Source organism: Lynx canadensis, chromosome A3 (assembly GCF_007474595.2).
Source record: "Lynx canadensis isolate LIC74 chromosome A3, mLynCan4.pri.v2, whole genome shotgun sequence".
Classification (NCBI taxonomy): Eukaryota; Metazoa; Chordata; class Mammalia; order Carnivora; family Felidae; genus Lynx; species Lynx canadensis.
The window spans coordinates 113801594-113827372 of record NC_044305.1 but is presented as its reverse complement, the minus strand read 5'-3'; the positions used below and the strand labels follow the sequence as shown (position 1 = coordinate 113827372).

At 40.9% G+C, this 25779-nt stretch overlaps 1 protein-coding gene across 1 annotated transcript in view; it reads left to right on the top strand.

Annotated features, from left to right (window-relative positions):
• The first annotated feature begins 12495 nt into the window (after positions 1–12495).
• The window catches only part of BIRC6 (baculoviral IAP repeat containing 6), a 226416-nt gene continuing 213132 nt past the window's right edge, over positions 12496–25779 (top strand). The window contains 1 exon segment of the mRNA XM_032592785.1: positions 12496–12835. Coding sequence (XP_032448676.1) covers positions 12511–12835 — 325 coding nt within the window. The 5' untranslated portion in view covers positions 12496–12510.

Sequence of the window (25779 nt, the reverse complement as noted above, 5' to 3'; positions counted from 1 at the left end):
TTTTTATTAAGTTTTATTTATTTTGAGAGAGAGAGAGAGAGAGAGAGCATGTGCACAAGCGGGGGAGGGGCGGAGAGAGAGAGAGAGAGAGAGAGAGAGAGAGAGAGAGAGAGAGAGAGAATCCCAAGCAGGCTCAGCACAGTCAGTCCTTGAACCTACGAACTGTGAGATCATGACCTGAGCCGTGATCAAGAGTCTAATGCTCAACTGAGCTACCCAGGCACCCCCCTTTGCACTTATCATAAAGTCCAAAATTCTTCGTGGCCTACACTTACAGTTCCTACAAATGCTGGCCTCTGCCTTGCTCTTGAACCTCACTCCCATTGCCTACTGAACTGCAGGGGCACCGGTTAGAACAAGCCAAATGCCCCACAGCCTTCCTATAGAATATTCTCTGCCTAGAATATTCTCTTTTCCAAGATACACCTAAATACTGATACTTCCCTTTTCGGTTTCACATGTCAGCTGGACTTTCACATCTGTGGAAAGCCTGGCCTGACTGCCCAGCTTCCCCTGTCACTTTTTCATAGCGCCACGGTTTTTCCTTCATACACTTATCACATTTGCAATCGTGTTTAGTGTGATGATGATTTGGTTAATGTCTGTCTGCTTACTTGATTGTAAACTGCAAGGAGCAGAGATTATGACAGTCTCTTTATTCAGTTGTTTCTGTCATCTGTACTCTATCACATGCCTTGTATGTACGTAGTAAGTGCTTAATAAACACCCAACTCAGTGACCCGGGGCATAATAAATTTTCAACAAATGTTTGCAAAAGTATTATTAGAAAGGTAACTCAGTGTGTGAAAGCAAGAAGAAAAGCAAATGAACTTTCCAGGCACTTTAATGAACTTCCAATTAGTTCCCACTGTTTTGTTTGCTTTTTACGCTGTGACTTCTTTGATCTCAGGCTGCAATCCTATGCTTATCTTTATCATATCTGTAGCTTCCAAAGTGTCTATCCTTACTGCACAGCACCCTGATGATTTTATTTATTTATTTATTTATTTATTTATTTAAACGTTTATTTATTTTTGAGACAGAGAGAGACACAGCATGAACGGGGGAGGGGCAGAGTGAGGAAGACACAGAATCTGAAACAGGCTCCAGGCTCTGAGCTGTCAGCACAGAGTCCTGACACGGGGCTTGAACTCACGGACCGCGAGATCATGACCTGAGCCGATGTCAGCCGCTTAACCGACTGAGCCACCCAGGCACCCCTCACCCTGATGATTTTATGATGTTCAACAAGTGTCAAAGATAAGTGGATCAAGTATCCTTTCAATTAATGCCATACTGAGCTTTTCTCCATAAATAATGGCTGCTCACACTGAAAAGGCAGTTTGATTTTCTATAACTATTTCCCTATGATTATTCTATATCAAATTCAGAAAATGGAAGATGTTCAACATATTTCATTTCCCGTGAATATGGTTTGCCCAAGAAGGAAGAACTGAACCCATGAAAGGGTAGTGGGTTTTCGATTCCACGAGATTCTTTTTTTTTTTTTTATGTTTATTTATTTTTGAGACAGAGAGAGACAGAGCATGAACAGGGGAGGGGCAGAGAGAGAGGGAGACACAGAATCTGAAGCAGGCTCCAGGCTCTGAGCTGTCAGCACAGAGCCCGATGCGGGGCTCAAACTCACAGATTGTGAGATCATGACCTGAGCCAAAGTCGGAAGCTCAACCGACTGAGCCACCCAGGCACCCCTAGATTCCATGAGATTCTAATTGTATGGTCTAGCCCTCTGTAGATGGGGCTCCATAAATGACTCTGATGCTAACCACACATAAAATGACATTTGGAAACTGCTGATTTTGTTCAGTTTTATTTTTAAAAAATTTTTAAATGTTTATTTGGAGAGAGAGAGGGGAGAGAGAGAAAGAGAGAACAAGTGGGAGAGGGGCAGAGAGAGAGGGAGAGACAGAATCGCAAGCAGGCTCTTTTCTGCCAGCACAGAGCCCAACATGGGGCTCAGTTTCACGAACTGTGAGGTCTTGACCTGAGCCGATATCAAGAGTCACCAAGGCGCCCTGCTGATTTTGTTCAGTTTTATAATTTAACACAGTACTGAGCTGGGAAGCTTTAGCAGCTTACATATGGTTACTAGATAGTGACAAATTTGCACTGGAAAAGAATTATTTTGGAGGGGGGAAGAAGGAGACTATCAGTGTTTTATTTTTTCATTGTGGTATGTATTTTTTAAACATTTTACTACGAAAAATTTCAAACACACAAAAGTTGAGAGACTTTTCATAGTAAACATCTGTACACTGACCACTTAGATTTTACCATTAGCATTTTACTATATTTGGTTTATTACTCATCTATCTATTTTGATCCATCCATCCATCCATGTATCTTTTTTGATGCATTTCAGAGTAAACTGCACACATCAGTACATTCTCCCAAACACTGCATCATTCATATGAAATAATTTGTTTGACTTGTTTTTACACTGTATCACTCCCTTTCCTTAGGAAAGGAAGTGGCAAGAAAACCATGAGGGTAGCAGAAGAAAAATGGTAAAAACATGTAAAAGAGGAAAGCAAGAAACACTGACACATTTAGAGATGATCAACTCCCAATTTCTGAAGTGAAAAAAAAAAACTAGTAAATTTATGCAGGTTACTCTAGAGATTAATTTTTTAAAAACAGTACCTCCTAGTGGTGTCTGGGTGGCTCCGTTGGTTGAGTGTCCAGCTTCTGCTCAGGTCATGACCTCCAGTTAGTGGGTTCCAGCCCTGCATCCGGCTCTGTGCTGACAGCTCAGAGCCTGGAGCCTGCTTTGGATTCTTTGTCTCCCTCTCTCTCTGCCCCTCCCCTGCTTATGCTCTCTCTCTTGTCTCTCAAAAAATAAAATAATAAATGTTAAAACAAAACAAAACAAAAAGACAGTACTTCCTAGGTAGGTATTCACTTCATGGGGTCTGATCTCTGGCACTGGAAGCAATATTTAGACAGTGTTTCCCCACATAAGTCATCATATTCACATCTCATATATACACATCTCTAACAGTCCTACCTCTGGCCTTTTTCCAGGACACTAGGGTACCAGTGATGTGAAACAAAACTATCTGGAAAAATTGGGGGGGACTCTACTCTCTTCTCAGTAATGAGAAACAAATGTGGACTAGGCTGTTTTCTCCTTACAGTGAATATTTTTTATCTTTAAAAAGTTGTAATAAAATGCACATAAAACTCACCATTTTAATAATTTAAAACACTTTCATTTTTACAACAGTTTTAGATTTACATAAAAATTGAGCAGATGGTACAGAGAATCCTCATACACCTTCTCCCCTGCATTGTTTCTCCTCAGGTTACCATTTTGCATTAGTATGGCATATTTGTTATAGTAAATGAAACAATACTGATAGATTGTTATTAACTAAAGTCCGTGGTGTACATTAATGTTCCCTCCTTGTGTTGTACAGTTCTACTATAGATTTTGACAAATGCATAATGTCATTTATCCATCATTACAGTATCACACAAAATAGTTTCATAACCCGAAAAATCCCATCCTCTACCTATTCATCATTCCTTCCTCTCCACCAATCACTGGCAACCACTGATCTTTGTACTCTCTCCATGGTTTTACTTTTCTAGAATGTCATATGGTTGGATCAGACAGTATGTAGTCTTTTCATTTTGGCTTCTTCCACGTAGCAATATTCATTTAAGTTTCCTCCGCATCTCTCATAGCTTGGTAGTATACTTCTTTTTAGCACTGAATAATAATCCATTGTATGGATGTACCACAGTTTGTTTATCCAGTCACTTATTGAAGGACCTGTTAGTTGCTTCTAGGTTTGGGTGATTATGAATAAAGCTGCAGTAAATATTCTTGTATAAGCTTTGTGTAGACAAAAGTTTTCAACTCAATTGGGTCAATACCTAGGGTGTGATTGCTTCATCATAGGGTAAAACTGTGTTTAGCTTTGTGAGAAACTGCCAAACTGTCTTCCAAAGGGGTTTTGCCATTTTGAATTCTTACCAGCAATGAATGAGCGTTCCTGTTGTTTCGCATCCTTACCAGCATTTGGTATTGTCAGCTTTTTGGAGTTTAGCCATTCTAATAGGTATGTAGTAGTATCATCTTAACCACTTTTTAATAAAATTTTGAATATTGATTTCTATTTAAAAAAATTTTTTTTGAGAGAGTGAGTACATATGTACACACATGCAAGTGGTGGAGGGGCAGAAGGGGAGGGAGGGAGAGACTCTTAATTAAATCTCTCAGCTTAGAGCCTGACACAGGGCTTGATCTCATGACTGTGACATCATGACCTCAGATGAAGTCAAGAGCTGGTCGCTTAATGGACTGAGCTACCCAGGCACCCCCATCTAAACCCTTTTTAAGTGCATAATTCAGTGGCATTAAGTACATTCATAGTGTTGTGGAATCATCACCACCGTCCATTCTCAGAACTCTTGTCATCTAGCAAAAGTGAAACTTTTATACCTATTAACATAATTCCCCATTCTTCCCTGTCCCCAGCCTCTGGTTTTCTCTCCCTATGAATTCTACTTTCTGTTTTTACAAGTTTGTCCACTCTAAATACCTCATGTAAATGGAATAATATACAGTATTTGTCTTTTTGTGACTGGCTTATTTCACTTAGCATAATGTCCTCAAGGTTCATCCATATTTTACCATAAGTCATTCCTTTCTTTTTAAGGCTGAATAATATTCCATTATTATTTATCCATTCATCCATTACTGATGGACACTTGGGTTCCCACCATACTTTAACTGTTGAATAACACTGCTATGAACATGGGTGTACAAATACATAAGAATTGCTGGATTATATGATGATTCTATTTTAACTTTTTGAGGATCCTCCATATTGTTTTGCACAGTGGCTGTACCATTTCACATTTCTACAAGAGTGTACAATGGTTCCAATTTTCTTTTTCCTTTCTTTTCCTCCCTCCCTTCCTTCCTTCCTTCCTTCCTCCCTCCCTCCCTCCCTCCCTCCCTCCCTCCCTCCCTCCCTTCCTTCCTTCCTTCCTTCCTTCCTTCCTTCCTCCCTCCCTCCCTCCCCTGTCTCCCTGCCTCCCTTCCTTTCGAATGTGTGATGGTACAATGTTAGGGCAGCAAGAGTTAGGGGAAAAGGAACGTGAGGCAGGGAAGAAGAGAAAGCAAATACAAGCTGTTGTATTAGCAGTCTGGCCAGTTTCACAATGAAACATGGATGACTGCTCATTCACATAGGATATATTTCTAACAGGCTCTTTGGAAGTAGAGTGTTTTAAAACAGTCTATCAAGGAGAGAAATTATCAAGCAACTCCTTTCCATCTCCTACGCCTCAGTGGTCAAAGTTTGCCACATGGTACATTAACTTCCCTGTACTTGTTGGTTGTGCAGCCCAGCTTGTCCAGGTAGCTGCTGCAGAAACTAGATACTACACCTTACATTAAGACACCTCATTAAAAGGTTCCAATTTCTTCACGTCCTTATCAATACTTATTTTCTGGGTTTTATTTTTTTTCCTTTTCATAGTGGCCATCCTAATGAATGTGAAGTTGCATCTCATTGTTTTGTCCTGAGAGTGAATTTTAATGATACACATACTGGCTGTCAATATCAGGCCAGATAGAAGTAATTTATAGGAGATCCGCCTTTCCATTAGAAATCATTAGAACTTGATCATTTTCTATTTTGGGATAAAGCAAATCTGTCCATAAACTTCTGTAGGGAAGTTAATTTGGGCATTAGGCTGATAATTTATTTATTTTTTTTATCTTAGAGATTCTTTTATTGTTGTCCAACTTTCTTTCCCTTTAAATTTTGTTTCCTTTATTACATCAGGCATTTGTTTTATGCAACGTTTGTATATGGCTCAATTGTGTGTGTGTGTGTGTGTGTGCGTGTGTGTGTATCGGTTCCAGGTTTTACTGGAGTGTGTTATAAATGTGCTCAAATTCTAGCTCCCATGGCATAACCTCAACCACCCATTCAGAGTCCCCCTATTTACCAGGGAATCTTTAGGGAGAGCGTTTGCTTTGTCAGCTCTAGAATCAGTTTTGCCTCTGTCTCTGCTCTTGTGTAGCTGCAGGCACAGGCTTCTATCCAGCCAGAGCCCCTGCTCATTCTGCCAATCATCACCTGCAGTCCTGGGCCACTGGCCCTTTGCCATCTTAGCTTCTACCGGTTTCCTAAAGACTGGCCCCCACCACCAGTGGCTGCATAAGGGAAAGAGGGGTGAGTCTGAGAAAGTGCTCTCTTTCTTTTTTTTTTTTATATATATATATGAAATTTATTGACAAATTGGTTTCCATACAACACCCAGTGCTCATCCCAAAAGGTGCCCTCCTCAATACCCATCACCCACCCTCCCCTCCCTCCCACCCCCCCATCAACCCTCAGTTTGTTCTCAGTTTTTAACAGTCTCTTATGTTTTGGCTCTCTCCCACTCTAACCTCTTTTCTTTTTTTTTTTTTTTCCTTCCCCTCCCCCGTGGGTTCCTGTTAAGTTTCTCAGGATCCACATAAGAGTGAAACCATATGGTATCTGTCTTTCTCTGTATGGCTTATTTCACTTAGCATTACACTCTCCAGTTCCATCCACGTTGCTACAAAAGGCCATATTTCATTTTTTCTCATTGCCACATAGTATTCCATTGTGTATATATACCACAATTTCTTTATCCATTCATCAGTTGATGGACATTTAGGCTCTTTCCATAATTTGGCTATTGTTGACAGTGCTGCTATGAACATTGGGGTACAAGTGCCCCTATGCATCAGTACTCCTGTATCCCTTGGATAAATTCCTAGCAGTGCTATTGCTGGGTCATAGGGTAGGTCAATTTTTAATTTTCTGAGGAACCTCCACACTGCTTTCCAGAGCGGCTGCACCAATTTGCATTCCCACCAACAGTGTAGGAGGGTTCCCATTTCTCCACATCCTCTCCAGCATCTATAGTCTCCTGATTTGTTCATTTTGGCCACTCTGACTGGCGTGAGGTGATACCTGAGTGTGGTTTTGATTTGTATTTCCCTGATAAGGAGCGACGTTGAACATCTTTTCATGTGCCTGTTGGCCATCTGGATGTCTTCTTTAGAGAAGTGTCTATTCATGTTTTCTGCCCATTTCTTCACTGGGTTATTTGTTTTTCAGGTGTGGAGTTTGGTGAGCTCTTTATAGATTTTAGATACTAGCCCTTTGTCCGATATGTCATTTGCAAATATCTTTTCCCATTCCGTTGGTTGCCTTTTAGTTTTGTTGGTTGTTTCTTTTGCTGTGCAGAAGCTTTTTATCTTCATAAGGTCCCAGTAATTCACTTTTGCTTTTAATTCCCTTGCCTTTGGGGATGTGTCGAGTAAGAGATTGCTACGGCTGAGGTCAGAGAGGTCTTTTCCTGCTTTCTCCTCTAAGGTTTTGATGGTTTCCTGTCTCACATTTAGGTCCTTTATCCATTTTGAGTTTATTTTTGTAAATGGTGTGAGAAAGTGGTCTAGTTTCAACCTTCTGCATGTTGCTGTCCAGTTCTCCCAGAAAGTGCTCTCTTTCTACGCTTATTTCTTTTTCTTTCCTTGTTGTAATGACTTCCATTAAGTTCCAGAACTTCCAGTACTGTGTTGAAAAGGAGTAGTGAGAGTAGGTGTCCTTGATTTCTGCCTGATTTTAGAGGGAAAAGATTCAGTCTTTTACTGTTAAGTATGCTGTTAGCAGTAGGTTTTTGTTTTTGTTTTTATAGATACTTTTTACCAAGTTGAGGAAATTTCCCTCTATCTTTGGTTGGCTGAGAGTTGTTGTTTTCTTTTTTTTAATTTTATTTTTGGGGCGCCTGGGTGGCTCAGTCGGTTAAGCGTCCGACTTGGACTCAGGTCACGGTCTCGCGGTCCGTGAGTTCGAGACCCGCGTCGGGCTCTGGGCTGATGGCTCAGAGCCTGGAGCCTGCTTCCGATTCTGTGTCTCCCTCTCTCTCTGCCCCTCCCCCGTTCATGCTCTGTCTCTCTCTGTCTCAAAATAAATACACTTTAAAAAAAAATTAAAAAAAAATTTTTTTTTATTTTTTAAAATTTACATCCAAATTAGTTAGCATATAGTGCAACAATGATTTCAGGAGTAGATTCCTTAGTGTCCCTTACCCATTTAGCCCATCCCCCCTCCCACAACCCCTCCAGTAACCCTCTTGTTTGTTCTCCATATTTATGAGTCCCTTCTGTTTTGTCCCCCTCCATGTTTTTATATTATTTTTTTCCCTTCCCTTATGTTCATCTGTTTTGTCTCTTAAAGTCCTCATATAAGTGAAGTCATATGATTTTTGTCTTTAACTGACTAATTTCACTTAGCACAGTACCCTCCGGTTCCATCCATGTAGCTGCAAATGGTAAGATTTCCTTCTTTTTGATTGCCGAGTAATACTCCATTGTATATATATACCACATCTTCTTTATCCATTCATCCATCGATGGACATTTGGGCTCTTTCCATATTTTGGCTATTGTTAATAGTGCTGCTATAAAAATGGGGGTGCATGTGTCCCTTCGAAACAGCACACCTGTATCCCGTGGATAAATGCCTAGTAGTGCAATTGCTGGGTGGTAGGGTAGTTCTATTTTTAGTTTTTTGAGGAAACTCCATACTGTTTTCCAGAGTGGCTGCACCAGCTTGCATTCCCACGTTGCTTTTTTTTTTTTCTTTGAATGGATGTTGTGTTTGGTCAAATGCTTTTTCTGTGTTAGGCCCCCTTTCTGAGTCCACATTTCTGATTCCAGCAAATTCCTCTTTCCAAAGTGATTGTCATTGGGAATTTCTACTTTCTTCTTCTTTTTTTAATCTTTATTTATTTTTGAGAGAGAGAGAGAGTGCATGATCTGGGGAGATGCAGAGAAGGCGGGAGTGGGGGACGGACAGAGGATCCAAAGCGGCTGCATGCTGACAGCAGATAGCCCAATGTGGGGCTTGAACCAGGAACCATGAGATTATGATCTGAGCTAAAGTCAAATGCTCAACTGACTGAGCCACGCAGGTGCCCCAGGGAATTTCTACTTTCTTTAGGCAATCACCACCTGTGCCCAAAATGGCTTGGCTGGAGGCCCTCAAAAGTCCATCACTTCAAAATAGACTAGCCTTGAAAATCAGTGTATTTTCAAAGTTAGAAGTATTTGTTTTTGGAGTGCGTGGCTGGCTCAGTTGGTAAGGCATGCAACTCTAGACCTCAAGGTAGTGAGTTCAAGCCCCACTTTGGGTGTGGAGCCTACTTAAAAAAAAAAAGAAAAAGTCTTGGTTCTTAACTCCACCTGCAGAACAAAATCAACACAGTTGATGCTAAACTTCATCCAGTCTTGGCCAGTTTCATTTTTATGATCACTTCAATTTAAGGAACCTTAAGCTGGGTCCTGAAACACTTGACTGCAGTCTTTGAGACCTCAGCAAGCGCTCAAACAAAAGTACATATTCACAAAAACAAGCAATAAGTTACACTGAAGAGTGCTTGTGAAACACTTGTTTTGCAGGATTCTGTTGATAGGAGTTTGTGAAATGCTGGTTAAAGAAGGTTAAATAGGATTGTTGATCATAGGAGGTCTCAGAGCTTTTGGTATGCTAATGTGTATTATAAATCTTCCAAGAGGAGAAATATAGAGGGACTTGGTTCCTAAATTTCTTTGATTATGGAAGTGTTTTATTTTACAACATCTTCTGGGTAAATAGCTTTGGAAAATTCTGGTTTATAGGTAAAAGCAGTCTAAGTTCATAGAGAGAAAAGAATGATTTTTTTCCTAATCAAAAAAATGTAACACAGGCTAACAGATAACAACTGTGTCTCAATTTTTTCATTATAGTACAACACTGAAGTACACCAAGTTTAAATTTAGTGTTCAGGTTGTTTGTTTTCCCTATCAATAAGATGAGGAGCTTGATTTGCATTCAAGGCCTATTCAGGTACCCTTTCAGATTAATGGAAAAGTGTGGCCCAAATGAATCTTGACAGAAAATAACTTTGTTTTTATTTATTCTATTTTTATTTCATTGTTTATTTATTTTTGAGAGAAACAGAGACAGAGTGTGAGTGGGGGAGGGGCAGAGAACAAGGGAGACACAATCCAAAGCAGGATCCAGGCTCTGAGCTGTCAGCACAGAGCTGATGTGGGGCTCCAACTCACGGACTGGACTGGGGGATCATGACCTGAGCCAAAATCAGACACTTAGCCAACTGAGCCACCCAGGCGCCCAAGCAGAAAACAACTTTGAAATGGCAGTTTTTAGTTTCTGCTTGTGTCCTGAGATAACAAAACACTTTTATAATGACACCCCAGTTACATTTAGATTTGATTATTTGCATTACTGTATTTACCTCAAGACACTGAAGTTCTGAGCAGGAGTCTGGGTTCTGGAGTCAAACTGCCTGAGTTCAAAGTCTAGCTTGCTGTTATTCCCTCCTCATAAGTTATGAGACCTGGATCAAGCCACTGAACTCCTTTGTTTCCATTTTTACAGTTTACAAGTACTTTCATAAGTTTTACAATTTACAAGTCTTGTAACAAACCTAAGTAGGGCAAATAATTTTATCATTGCCAATTGACACTGGTGGAAATTTCTCAGAATGTATCATAGATAGAGCTGATAAATGAGGCCACAGTGACTCAAAATCAGGTATTCATTTAGACTTTAATATTTGGGGGTATTTTTTCACTTTATTATATATTGTCTCCCAACAATAGATTAAAATGGCATATTTGCCACCTGGGTGGCTCAGTCTGTTGAGTGTCTGACTTGGGCTCAGGTCATGATCTCACGGTTTGTGAGTCCCAGCCCCGCATCAGGCTTGCTACTGTTGGCACAGAGCCCACTTTGGATCCTCTGTCCCCCTCTCTCTGCCCCTTCCCTGATCATATTCTCTCTCTAAAAAATGAATGTACACTTAAAGAAATGGCATATTTGCCACATTCCACAATGGAATGAATACATTATATGAGTACAATTTTGGGGGCACTGGGGAGGCTCAGTTGGTTAAGCGCCTGGCTCTTGATTTCCCTTCAGGTCATGATTTCATGGTTTGTGGGACTGACCCCCCAAATGGGCTCTGCACTGACAGCACAAAGCCTGCTTGGGGTTCTCTCTCCCTGCTTCTAGGTCTCCAGCCCCCCTGTGCATATTCTCTCTCAAAACAAACAAAATAAACCACCAAAACTTTGCATACAAATAAATAGGTTTAAGATATAGTTGGGATAGTTTATGAAGATTCCTTAATGAAGTGTGCAGGAATGTGGGAAGACAACTTTCATAACTTTTATTGATCACCTACTATATGTCAGATGCTATTCTACACGATGCTATTTTACATGATTCTTAATTCTCACAACAGCACTTTAGGTTTTAAGAATTTAGGCTTTCCAAGATAACAGAATGATCCCAAGACACACAGAACATAAGTTCTCTATCCTCATTGTGGTGCAGGAATCTACACGTGATAAAATGTGTGATAGAATTATATACACAACATATAAATGTCAAGTCCCTGCTTTTGACAGTGTACTAAACTTATGTAACATGTAACTGTTGGGGGGAACTGAGTAAATTGGACCTGCCCTACCTTTGAGGAGTATTGGTCAGGTATTTTACAGGAGTCCCTCAATTTGAGTTTGTCCATTTTTTTTTTTTTTTTTGACAGATAAGGGTTATGGATAGGTTTTGGGGAAGCAGACCACAGAGGTCTGTACTGTATTTGCAACTGTGAATCTAATAATTATTTTTAAATAAAAAGATTAAAAATGCATTGCTAGTAGGTATGCTTAATAAATTTACTTCACTATAGTCTTTTCTGGTCTCACAACACCCCCACACATCTATTAACACTTCACGTAACTTGACTTGTTTGGGATGGGGATAAGACACTAATTTATATGCTTCCAGCATAGAACTCTTTGGTAGCACTTCTGTTCAACAAAAAGATCTGGGAATGGCGGCGTGCAATAGACATCGGGTCCAAAGGTCGTTTGGTTTCTCCCAGTCCAGACCAGAGGTTTTTCAGACTGCTTACTTGTAGACTAGAGCCGTGGCTCAAACCCTGGGTCTCCTTACGGCCACCGCCAAACAGCTGCACCACTCCTGCAGGGAACCGTCCAGATGCAGCTGGAAACGCCGCAAAGGGCCTCGGCGCGTCTCACACTAGTCCCACGGGCCGGGGTCCCCGCCTAGCGGAAACACAGGGAGCCTAACCCCCACCGCCAGGAGCAAGGGAGCGGGGCGGGGCTCAGGCATCCGCCACTCCCCACACTCAGGGAAAAAAAAAAAAAAAAGGGACATTGCGGACGCGACGCTGGCGGGAGCCAGGGCGCGTGGCAAGCGCGAGCCCTCCCGCGCATGCTCCAGCCGCTCGCCGCCCGCCCCCTCTCCGGGTCCCGCCTCTTTCGTTCGCTGTCCCCCTCCCCCGCCAACCTCCCTCTGAGCTTGGTCCCTCCGGGCGCGCGGCCGACGTCCCGCGTGCGTGCCGGCGCCTGACTTCACTTCCGGCTAACGCGCTCCGCTTGCCCCCTGGCCCCGGATGGTGACTGGCGGTGGTGCTGCACCTCCCGGGACTGTCACTGAGCCGCTTCCCAGTGTGATTGTGCTGAGCGCAGGCCGGAAGATGGCGGCTGCGGCTGCGGCGGCCTCGGGCTCGGGCTGCTCCTCGGCGGCGGGGGCGGGAGCGGCCGGGGTCTCGGAGTGGCTGGTGCTGCGGGACGGCTGCATGCGCTGCGACGCCGAAGGGCTGCACAGCCTCTCCTACCACCCGGCGCTCAACGCCATCCTGGCCGTCACCAGTCGCGGGACCATCAAAGTCATCGACGGCACCTCGGGGGCCACTCTGCAGGCCTCAGCGCTCAGCGGTGAGTGTGCGGCACGCCGGGCGGGGGCCGGGCCCGCCGCGGGAGGAGCGGGGCCCGCGGGATGCCGGGGAAGGAAGCCGCCCAGCCCCGGGGCTCGGCCTTGGGAGGAGGGGAAGCGGCGTGACGGGAATGGGGTAGCGCTGGGCAGGGCTGGGGGCTCAGGCCTGGCTGTGACCCGAGGCCCGGAAGCTGATGGAGGAGGACCGTAGGACTTGGCTTTTTCAGCGGCTGCAGCTGGGAAAAAAAGACTGGCGAGTCGGGGAGTGGTGGGAGTTGCCTTCGGGCCTTGAGCGTCCGGTGTAGGTTGGTCCTCTGGGAGGGGTGAGGAGGCCTCGGAGCTCTGCACCTGAGAAGGCCAGACGCCCGGTCGGTCCTGGAGAAGGTGTCGGTGATGCCTTCTGCCAGATCAGAGAGCCAGCGGGTCGCAGGGTTGGGCCCGACGTGAGAGCCTGGTGGCCAGAGGCGAGCGTCGGAGCCAGCATGTAAGCCCTCCCCTCTGGTAGAGAGAAGTGAATACTCGACTGTTCGTAGGATCCGCAGGTGCAGGGATGTACGGCGGGCTTCGCACCGGGGGTGGGGGTGGGGTGCGCCTGGAGTGGGGGTGGGGAGGCAAGTAGGCGGGCCAGCTGCCTGAACGGTTCCGTCGAAGACTTTAGGACGGACGCCATGGAAGACTAGACCTTGTTCCCTAGTTCGGGGCTTCCAACTTCTGTTCCCCAGTGATGAGCAGCTCAGGACCTGCGGTGTATGAAATACAGATTCCTTTGGCTTCGTAATGAGGTGAAACTTAAGGTCCTCTCTACTTGTTTTACCACAGCAGGCCGAAAGTTGGGATTTGGAGGTATGTCTGGATCTCACCAGTGGAGGAGAACTGTTCTGGGTGATGTAAACGTTGTTCCAGGGACGAGACTCCATGCATTATTAGGTGAACGCTCAGTGGACTGGAGTGGAGTTGTTTGGAATTGCCCTGGCCAAGTTAGTTATGTTTGGCTGAGATGACATTTCATTTGCGGTGAAGTGATGTGTGGCTTAATTTAGATGTTATAAATTGAGATTGAAAAGTTAGTGTATGAGTGAGTTAGACTTCTGCATACAGATATAATGTATATGACTGTGTGCATTTAGCCAACGAAATGAGTTATGTGGTATATCAATTCACTTGTAACATGCGCAAATATGGACAGGTCATTATTCTAGTTTACTGTGTAGTAAGGCACGTAAGAGTTAATGGCAATGTAGGGATAGAAAGATAAAATAAGAGATTTAACTTCTGTGGATGTGAGAGATGTGAAAGAAATGGATTGTATACAGCTACAGAATATAAACCCGGATCCTATCTAAGATATGTCTAAGAGAAAGTTTGGGTTGTAGGCTTGTAATTTTTCTTTTCTTGGCTTAGGTAAAGGACAGGAGGGGTGTCCCAGATGTAGCAATTCACAGTAACTGCAATATGGAGGTAACAACTTGTCACTATGTAGAGAGGGAGATACTCACTAGTAATTGGATATCTTTCTTCTCATGTAAAATATTTCAAACACAAAAAGGTATAAAGAATAATTAAAATGAACAATCATGTATCCCTGATTCTGTTTTTTTAGTATATGCTTGTCTCTTTAAACATTATCTAATGCTGTCTTTCATGATTTTAAGCTTTGACTAATTGCTATCATAGGATATTTGGATTTTTTTTATAAAAAGTAGTATTAACAGAAGTTTTAAAATGTTTTTGTTAGAAAGGAATTTAATAGGGTGTTTTTATATTTGGAGGCTATGTTTGAGAAAAACAGTGTATGTCAGAGTTTGTTATAAGTAGTTGGGGAAATTGGACATATGTGAATGTGTGTCATGAAAGGGAAGAAAATAGTCACTTTAGTGGTAGATTACTAAAGGGGAGGGGCTTAGAGTTGTAATACAAGTTTAAAGGTACAGCACTGATTGCGGATAACTTAGCTGAGATAAGTTGGGGCATTTGTTGATTAGAAAAGTATGGGATTGAATACAATTGCAGATGCCCATGCATAGAAGATTGAATATGTAATTTATAATATGTAGAAGAGTTTATGGCAAACAAAAGGATTACAGAAAAGGTTTGAAAGTAACAATGGACAAAATTTGAAATGTTTTCATTTATGAGAATTGCAGTTATTAAAAATAATTACCAGAGGTTTATAGTCTTGTGTATGTTTAGTCTTGTGTATGTCATCTGTTCAGGTGATTGGGGAGGGAATGCTGCATTTTTTGTCTTGCCTGGAATATGTATAGACTTTACATAGAGGTTTGCTATGTAGGTTTGCTTTATGGGTAGGTTTGCTTTTGATGATTAATAGAGGGTGACAGTTCTATAAATAGAATAAGGAGGAGGTGTCAGCAGTGACCATGGTCCTAACATGACCCCTCTTTAAGGGGCAAGGAGCCACTTCTTTCATACCCCCAGAGGAAAGACATCTTTGTATCAGGGGAAGAAGAGTGTTCTTGGGTGACAGAGTAGTATGTCTTCTGAATGGGTTCAGGTTATAGGGTTATAGGTAGCCTATTAGTGTAGATGGGATATTGAAGGGTGGAAGCATGACTTGTGTGTATATTTCAGTTGGGTGACAAAGGTGGTGAATTTTTGACTGTGTCTACTAGTATATGTCTTCAGTGTATCTGTATCTGACATGAAATGTTTATAAATACACTTTTCATTATGTTAACAGCTATCAGTATAACACGTTAGGCAAGTATTCGATCCATTTTAGTGTTTAAGAGTTAAGATTTCTCAGTGTCTAGGCCAGTTCCTTAGTTTGGCATTCTTTGACTTCCATGATTTGGCCTCTTCTAGTCTCTCTCTGGTCTTATCTCCCTATTTAGTTTTTTGAACTGGTTCATTTAATTTTCTTTCCTAACTCAGTAGTTTTGCTCTTTCTTGGAATGCACCAATTCCCTCCAGACATATTTTAGCCATTTTTCAAGACCTGGAGCAGATCTTAACTTCCTGATTCTTTTAGCCTGAAGTGATCCACTGAACCCGTAAGCACATATTGTCCTCTTAATGTCTATTTTAGTAATTTGGCAACTTACTGTTTGTGGTGTGTTTTTTGTCTTGAACTATTTAAATCCCATTTTATTTAGCTTTTTGTGAATATACGATGTCCATTTAACTATATTTAAAACTCCTCAAGGGAAGGAACCTGTCCTCTTGTTTATATCCCCTCCTCAGAATGCCTAGTACAAAATATTAATGAATATTTTAAATTTATGTATATATGCTAATGAGTGTTAAATGTATGCTGTCTTACATACTAACTGCTAAAATAAACACCTTCTTTGGCTTTTTTTTCTTTCTTTTTTTTTTTTTTTTTTTTTTTTTTTTTTTTTTTTTTTTTTTTTTCAACGTTTATTTATTTTGGGACAGAGAGAGACAGAGCATGAACGGGGGAGGGGCAGAGAGAGAGGGAGACACAGAATCGGAAACAGACTCCAGGCTCTGAGCCATCAGCCCAGAGCCCGACGCGGGGCTCGAACTCACAGACCGCGAGATCGTGACCTGGCTGAAGTCGGACGCTTAACCGACTGCGCCACCCAGGCGCCCCTTTTCTTTCTTTTTTTAAGTTTATTTATTTTTGAGAGAGAGTGCGAGCGCACAAGTGAGGGAAGGGCACAAGGAAGGAGAGAGAGAATCCCAAGCAGGCTCCACACCATCAGCACAGATCCCCATGTGGGGCTTGAAGATCATGACTTGAGCCAAGATCTGGAGTCAGACGTTAACCAACTGCACCACCCAGGCGCCTGCCCCTCATTCTTTTCTTAAACAGATTTTTTAAGAATAGCTTTAGGTTCATAGTAAAAATTGAGCAGAAGAGTACAGTGCTCCTATATACCTCCTGCCCCTGTGCACACACAACCTTCCTTCACTGTTTGTTACAATCAGTGAACCTGCATTAACACATCATTATCATGCAAGTCTCTAGTTGATGTTAGTGCTCACTTTTGGTGTTATACATTCTCTGGGTTCTGACAAATGGATATGTCATACCAAATAGTTTCACTTTCATAAAAATCCTCTGTGCTCTGCCTGTTCACGCATCCCTCTCTCCTACCCCCTGCCACTTTGTGATCTTTTGACTGTCTGTGGTTTTGCCTTTTCTGGAATGTCATATAGTTGGAATTATACAGGATGTAGCCTTTTCAGTTTGGCTTCTTTCACTTAGGAATATCCATTTTTAAGGAGTGCCTGGCTGGCTCAGTCAGTGGAGCGTGTGACTCTTGATCTTGGGGTTGTGGGTTTGAGCCCCACATTGGGTGTAGAGATTACTTAAAAATAAAATCTAAAAAGTAAAAACATTTAAAAAAAAAAGGAATATGCATTTAATTCTTCCATGTCTTTTGATGGCTTGCTAACTCACTGCTTTTAAACGTTGAGTAATATTCCATTGTCTGGATGTACCACAGTTTATTTACCCATTCATCTATTGAAGGACATCTTGGTTGCCTCTAGGTTGCAGCAGTTATGAATAATAAAGCTGCTACAAATATTTGTGTGCAGGCTTTTGTGTGGACATACGTTTTTAGTTCATTTGGGAAATGCCAAGGAACGTGAATGCCAGATCATGTGTTAGGAGTATGTTTAGTTTTGTAAGAAACTGTCAAACGGTCTTCCAAAGCAGCTGTACTATTTTGTTTTCCCAGTGGTAGTGAATGAGAGTTCCTGTTGCTCCAAATCCCTCTTAGCACTCTGATTTTTGTTTGGATTGTGGCCATTCAGATAGGTGTGTAGTGGGACCTCATTGTTTTAATTTGCAATTCCCTAATGAAAATTTGTGCAGTTTGGATTTTAAAAATCAAAATAGCTCTACATATACCACTTGACCATATTGTTTATATTGCTAGATATGTTCTCTTTAGCTTTTGTTTGTTCATGCAGTTTAGCATAACAGTTAAGGGAGGAGCTTGGTTTTGGAGACAGTTGGCTCTGGTTAAGATCCCAATTTCTGCTTTCCCCCACCTCCCAATTTAACTGTGTAACCTTGACTAAATTACTTAACATTTCTGTTGCAGTTTCCCCATTTGCAAAATGGGGATGATAATTGTACTAATCGTGAGAATTAACTGTTAATACACAGAAAGTTTTTAGAACAGTGTGTTTACTGTTCAAAAATATTTCTTCTATTAATTGTACATCTTTGTAAATACTCCTTTTTTACTTAAACCTTTTTGGTATTCTCTGTTAAATCTTTTGAACTTAACTCGAAAGTTTAACTTTATTTTTCATATTTACCACTTATTACCATTCAGCAGAATCCATCTGATTTTTGCTTTGAGTAAGGTATTGTTCAGGTTTTTTTTTCTTTTTTCTTTTTTATGGAATCAACATTTTTTATTAAATCCACCAGGTACCAGGGGTTGGTCCTAAGCCCTTTGTTCAGTATTTTCTTGTATTATTTAACTACTAGTGGTAATGTATCCTCTTGCTTTCTGAAATAGTACTCCTCCCCCCAATGTAGTACGTTTTATATTGTTTGTTTTTTTAATACACTTTTTTGAGGGCATGCGGAAAGGGAATGGGTATTCTGAATTTTGAATTTTATTAAAAAAATTTTTTTTAACGTTTATTTTTGAGACAGAGAGAGACAGAGCATGGATGGGGGAGGGTCAGAGAGAGAGAGGGAGACACAGAATCTGAAACAGGCCCCAGGCTCTGCGCTGTCAGCACAGAGCCCGACGCGGGGCTCGAACTCACAGACCGTGAGATCACGACCTGAGCCAAAGTCGGACGCTCAACCGACTGAGCCACCCAGGCGCCCCTGAATTTTGAATTTTAGCTCACTAACTCACTCTCTAAAATTCCTGAATTTCAACTTCCTCATTTGTAAATTAAGATTAACCTTTAATAGGGTCGTTGTGTAGATTAAATGGTAAACATATTTAAAGTGCCTAACACTGCTTAGCATTTGTATACAGTGAATGTTAATTCTCTTAAGCCTCGTGGATGCTTAGTATTGCCATGTTCCTCACTATTTAGAAAAAATGTTCACTGCTTTAGTGTTATGTACAGAGGATAGATACTGTTGAGTTGTAGTTGGAAATGTAAATGTTGGTGACAAATATTATCTCTGGATAAATGTCTTGCAGTGTATTGGTGTGGCTGAATGTCAAAATGAAGTTAAGACTGTTCTACTACTAGTTCTGTGTATATATGAATTGTTCATGTATTATATCTACATAAGTAACAGAAGATATATGGATATTAATCAGTAGGTGTTGTAGCATATGTGTAAAAGGAAATCATGTCTCTTCTGTTTCTGAAGTAGGTTCCAGATTTTTGTCATGGTGAGGAAACTCCAAAGCTGCTTAGTGTTTTTAGACCAACGCTCTAGTTTCACATTTCTTTATGAATATTTCCCTTTTTCCTTTTCCTGTATAGACGTTGATTTTGATTTGAGAAATTACCACGATGGTCATAAATGAGAAAAAGGTTACTGTACTCCAGGTGCAGTGAAGTTCAGATTGGCTGAATTTTTACTTCTTTATTTACTTTTTGTTTGATATGAACTTGCTGTTCAGACTCAAAGCCCAGAGCTGCCTGCATCAAGAAGTCTTGGAGTATAGAAAACTAGTTAGGTTACCTGCATATTTCTCAAGATCTAATTTTTGGGATACAACTCTTAGTTACTATCACTTTGTTAGAAGTGGTAATATTTTTCTCACTACTGCTGAATTAGGCATGCATTAATTTGGATAAAATGCAAAATCATCCTGTAGGTCTGTTTTAGAAATTGTACATGATTCAGACCACTTCCTATTTCCTGACTTTGGTTCATGTAGCCTTCCTAGTCTCAATTATTCTTTTATGAAAGATAATATAAGACAGTACAGAATTGGAATTTTAGTAGCCTTAGAAAATATTTGTTTTCTGGATACACCTGAGTTCTTTATAAAAACTTAATTGGTCAGATCTCTTTGTGGGCTGAGTACAAACTTGATGTTGCAATTGACTGACTTTAGTAATGAAACGTGATGACCTATCTTATGTCAAAGATTTGTTTTATTTATTTAAGATTTTATTAAAAAAAATTTTTTTAATGTTTTTATTTATTTTTGAGACAGAGAGAGACAGAGCATGAGCAAGGGAGGGACAGAGAGAGGAGGAGACACAGAATCTGAAGCAGGCTCCAGGCTCTGAGCTGTTAGCACAGAGCCCAACGCGGGGCTTGAACTCACGGAGTGTGAGATCATGACCTGAGATTTTATTTTTAAGTAATTTCTATACTGAATGTGGGGCTTGAACTTAGATCTCTGAAATCAAGAGTCACATGCTGTACCAGCTGATCCAGCCAGGTGCCCCAATTTACTATTTTATTAACAAAACATTTTGCCACAATTAGAGTAAATTTATATTAAGACTAAAAATTTATATTAAGATTTTTAAAAAATATATATTTATTTTTGAAGGGGGGTGGGGCAGAGAGAGAGGGAGACATAGTATCTGATGCAGGCTCCAGGCTCTGAGCTGCCAGCACAGAGCCCAACATGGGGCTCAAACCTATGAACGGTGGGATCATGACCTGAGCTGAAGTCGGATACTAAACTGACTGAGCCCCCCAGGTGCCCCTATATGAAGATTGTTTTTAAGATCCTTGACGTTTATACGGTTTTTTTAACTTTTATCTCCCAAGTTTTCCTATTACCTGTTCAAAGATGGTTTTGCTCTAGTGAGAATTTATCTTGGTCTTTTAGTAGTTTTAGGCTTATTGAGAGTCACTATAAGAGATCAAATTCTGGAGCCGAACATTTTGATCTTAAGTCTTGGTTCTATTTAATTTTGAAGTTCATCTACAAAAGGAAGATAATAATAGTGCCTATCCCATAAAGTGGTTGTGTAACGTATGTACTCTTTAAGTGTTTTTTTATTATGTTTTTATTCTTTGGTAGTAGGGGCTATTTAAGTGTAGTAGACATTTTTGCTACAGATATTCTGTTGAAATAGCAGTATTCTTCCAGCTTTCCATGCATGTGGAAATGTGACTGGGTGAAATCTAATGGGCATAATTATAAAATAATAACTTCTGTATTACAGGAGAAATATAAACTATGTAAGTGAATTGATTTTGGAGTTGAAATTGTTAAAAGAGCAACATTATGCTAGCACAGGAACACAAAATAATTAAGACAACATTTTGGCCTTTGAATGTATGCTTGGTGATGTGTTTAGGTAAACCATTTTAGCGTAATGTCATAAGTAGTGTGATATAGATATGCACAATGCTGTGTGAGTACACAGGAGGAAGTTTCTTCAACCCGAGGGAAAAAAAGAAGGCTTCTCAAAGGAGGTTGTTTTTATGATCCATTTTGAAAGATGAGGTAGTGGGAGGGAATGTTATAGGGATCATCATCTTAAGCTAGGGTACTTGCTTGTGGGGAGAGCTGTTGGTCTTTCAAAACATGGTGAATTCAAGTAACAAAGAGATTTTTCAAGGAAAGACATTGGGGGTTAAGGTGTGTGAGGGGATGGTTAGAGCTGAAGCTGAGGGATAGGCAAACACAAGATCATAATCTGTTTTGCTAAGAAATTTGACTTGATGTCAGTGGTAGGGAGCCACTGTAGGTTATCACATGATCAAATTTGTTTTTAGAGAGGTTTGAAGCTAATGCTCTGGTGTGAGAAGTGATGAGAGCTTTCTGTAAGTTAGTTTGAAAGGTAGGAACAGTGTAATTTGGTGAATGTGGGGATGAGAGAGATGGACAAGGTGAAAAGCACTCATGCGTGGGCTCCTACTTTAGGTAACTGGGTAAATGGTGTGTATTAACCCAAATAAGCAGTACAAGAAGGTGTGAAGAGTGGTTTTTGTTGGAGAAGATTGGGGAGCAAGAGGGAGATAGTGATTTAAGTTACATTAATTTTGAGGTTCTTGAAGGACATCCAAGTAGAGATGTCCAGGAGGTATTGGGAATTCAGAGTTGAAGCTTGAGGATTTGGGGACACAGGTTAGGAAGACTGAGCCTAGTGGTTAAGGATATTGGTTCTGGAGCCAGAATGCCTTCAGTCAGTGATTTACCACTTACTATCTGTGCCCTTAGGCAACATTCTTAACCTCACTCTGGCACCCTTAACTTGTTGGGTTATTGGAAAGATTAAATTTTTTTTAAGTAGGCTCCACACCCAATGTGGAGCTTGAACTGAGGGCCCTGAGATCAAGAGTCAGATGCTTGACTGACTAAGCCAGCTAGGCACCCCTGGAAAGATTAAATAACCTGACACATGTAGTTACTGCTTAACCTACCATAAGCACTCAATAAGTGTTACTTTTGGGTTGGGGTTTTTAATTATATAGCTTAATTCAACAAATGTTTGCCTGCCATATTGGGATAAAGATGAATTTGAATTCTCCCCTGCCTCCCAATTTGGAAACCTTTCTAGACAAGTTGATAGAGTTAGGTAGCATAAGCAAGAGTAGAGGCATGAAGCAGGCAGTATTTGTTATTAAGCCCTTTGGTATCAGAGTGTAAAGCACAAGGCTGGGAGTGATAGATGGCCTGAGGATCTTGGATTTGGTCCCTCCGACCTATGGCTCCCATATTTTTCAGTGTAAGGACTTCTAGTTTAAGGTAAAAAATTTAGGGACCTATTTTTATAGGAGTTATGTTTTTAGTATCAGTTAGTTGATAGAATATAAACAATAACAGATTTCTCTACAATAGTATGTAAGAGCAGTGGGGAGAGTGTTGGGAGGGAGGTACCTCTGATATGTGCATTGCATTGCTGATGGCCTCATGCCTTTGGCAAGATAACTTCTCAGAGTTACTATCTTTGAAAGGGGCTGGTAATTCTTTTTTTAAACTATTTATTTTTATTTACTTTTTTATTATACAATTTTTTTTTTTTTTTTTTGTGAAGTAGGCTCCACGCCCAGTGTGGGGCTTGATCCTGAGATCAAGAGTCGCATTCTCTACTGACTGAATCAGCCAGGCGCCCCTGGTCTGATAATTTTTGCTTAGACTACTTTATTATCTGATAATGAATATAGAAATGTCTTTGTAGACTGTAGCACTTCAGATGTGAAGGAAACAAAAAAGTTAAGACAAACTCTTTGGGTATAAAAGAGGGGATAATAGATGTACAAATAACAAAAAAGAATAAAGTAATTGCTATATAAAATAGTTTGTGAGAAGGGTAGTGCCCCTAAAAGGAAGTAATAGTGGTCTCATTTGTGTATATTATATCAGGGATGTATTTTAGGGGAGATAAATATTATGCTTACTTTTTAGGGGAAATGATAGAAATGTTAGAAGGGGCAGATAGGATTGAGACTTATTGTGGGTGCCAGGAATTTAAATCTTCATGATTTGTTTCTGTACTTTTTTACTTTGATTTATGAAGTAGGAGAGAAGATTGGGGAGATGGCATAGGGCAGTGGTTCTCAGCCTTGGTTGTTCATTAGAATCATCAGGGGAAATTAAAAAAAAATTCTGCTTGGGGTCCCATTATTCTGACTCAAGTTGTCTGGAGTGGAAGCCAGGCTTTTTTTTTTTTTTTTTTTTTTAACAGCATACCAGGTGATTCTATATAAATTTTCTTTTTAATGTTTATTTATTTTTGAGAGAGAGCGAGAGAGGGAGCAGGGGAAGGGCAGAGAGAGAAGGAGACATGGAATCCAAAGGAGGCTCCAAGCTCTGAGCTGTCAGCACAGAACCCGATATGGGGCTCAAACCCACGAACTGTGAGATCATGACCTGAGCTGAAGTCGGACGCTTAACCGACTGAGCCACCCAGGCGCCCGAACAGGATACCAGGTGATTCTAATGTGCAGATAGGTTTAGAGGTTCCAACTTCATGATAAGTCTGGGATAAATGAGAGACAAGTTTCACTTGAATAGTATCTTGAACTGAATATTGTTCTATTTAGCCTTAATTTTTGGGGTAAGAAAAACCTCCCAAGTTAGTCTGCTAATAAAACCTACCCCATTGTGTTTTAAATTGTATTTAGTGAATATATAATGCAATATGCTTGTAAGCAACAGAGATATGTCAAGAACCAAATTTATGCTGCTGCGTTTCTTTTTCAAAAATTTTTTAATGTTGATTTATTTTTGAGAGAGAGACAGCATGAGCAGGGGAGGGGCAGAGAGAACGGGAGTCACAGAATCTGAAGGAAGCAGGCTTTAGGCTCTGAGCTGTCAGCAGAGTCGGATGCAGGGCTTGAACTCACGAACCATGAGATCATGACCTGAGCCAAAGTCAGACACCTACCTGAGCCACCCAGGCCCCATTCTTCTGCTTTCTGTTTTGTCCTTTTCAGTATAATTCAGTTTTGGTTGTTTTTTGAACCAGCCAAGTGCTCTGATACTTGTTCACCAAAATGTCACTAGAGCCAAGGACAGTGACCTCCTCATACTGGCAGCCCAGGAGTAAGATAGGGGAAAATAGGCCCACAGTTATTTTCATGCCTGAACTGTCTTTGTTTCATGTTGTGTTAACAAACCAAAACAAAAGCTGTGAGACTATTGTATTTTGCTACATTATCATTTAGTTTTAATCTATTAAAAAGCTCTTTTAAACTATAGAAAATGATTCATTTATTCAAAGACATTTATTGTGTGTCAAGCACTGGCGATACACTAGTTAACAAAGTCCTTGATTTCCTAGAGCCAGTGGTTTAGTGGGAAGAGGTATATTACACACACACACACACACACACACACACACACGCACACACACTATCAAGTGGTGATAAATGCTGTAAGAAATTAGAGCTGGTATGAGATGATGATGGGTAAATTTGTGCTGTGCTTTGGTCTGGTAGGGTCTATGAAGCAGCCCTTGAGCAAAGTTCCCAGTGATGTTAGAAAACAGGGCAGGTAATCCAGTTAAGTTTCTTTTGCCCTATTATTGCCCTTTTTTTTTGCATACTGTATATGCAAAAACAGCTAGATGGATTTTCATCATATTTGGATGGAATTTGACTTGGACTGACTTAAAATGTAGGCTATGTGAGGAATGATGAAAGGTCTGTGTGACCTCTAGATACATGTACCATTTGTGTTCTACAGAGAACAGTACTTTCAAATATGAGTTGCAAATAGAAATTCACAGGGTACATGTTCTGCATTACCTAATTGTATTGATTTGTAGCTGAGTTCCTTATCATATGGGCAACTTTGTGTTGCAACAGGAATTTGTATACAGATGGTTAGAGTTATCTTGAGCAACATCAGTAGGGAAGGTAGCTCTCAAATTTTACTTAATGATAGCCAGTTCAAAATCATGAAGGAAGAATGTAACTTTTGTGTCCCAAGGTGGTTTGAAAGATTTTTAAATTTTTTTTTTTTCAACGTTTATTTATTTTTGGGACAGAGAGAGACAGAGCGTGAACGGGGGAGGGGCAGAGAGAGAGGGAGACACAGAATCGGAAACAGGCTCCAGGATCTGAGCCATCAGCCCAGAGCCTGACGTGGGGCTCGAACTCACGGACCGCGAGATCGTGACCTGGCTGAAGTCGGACGCTTAACCGACTGCGCCACCCAGGCGCCCCTGAAAGATTTTTAACTGTGACAAATTGAATAACATATGTGAAATAGGCCCCAGAATTTCTTGCATGGGGTAGGTCCTTAAAGATTGAGTCCCATCCACAGAAACTTCAGTGGCGATTATTTATGTTCTTAAAACTTTGTCAGAAAAAAAATAAAATAAAATAAATAAAACTTTGTCAGTTGATGTCAGATACTTAAGATTGTTGTAAAATAAGTGGTTTGGTGGAACTTTTGGATAAAGTGAATAGAGAGCTTGGAACTTTTTTTTTTTTTAAGATTTAATTTTTAAGTAAGCTACACCCAGTGTGGGTCCAGACTCAGGACGCCAAGATCAAGAGCTGCATGCTGCACCAACTGAGCCAGCCGGGCACTCCGGAACTTGGAACTCTTAATTCCAATGAGTCTGTCTCTTTTGGAGACCCTCTTTCGTGCTCAGG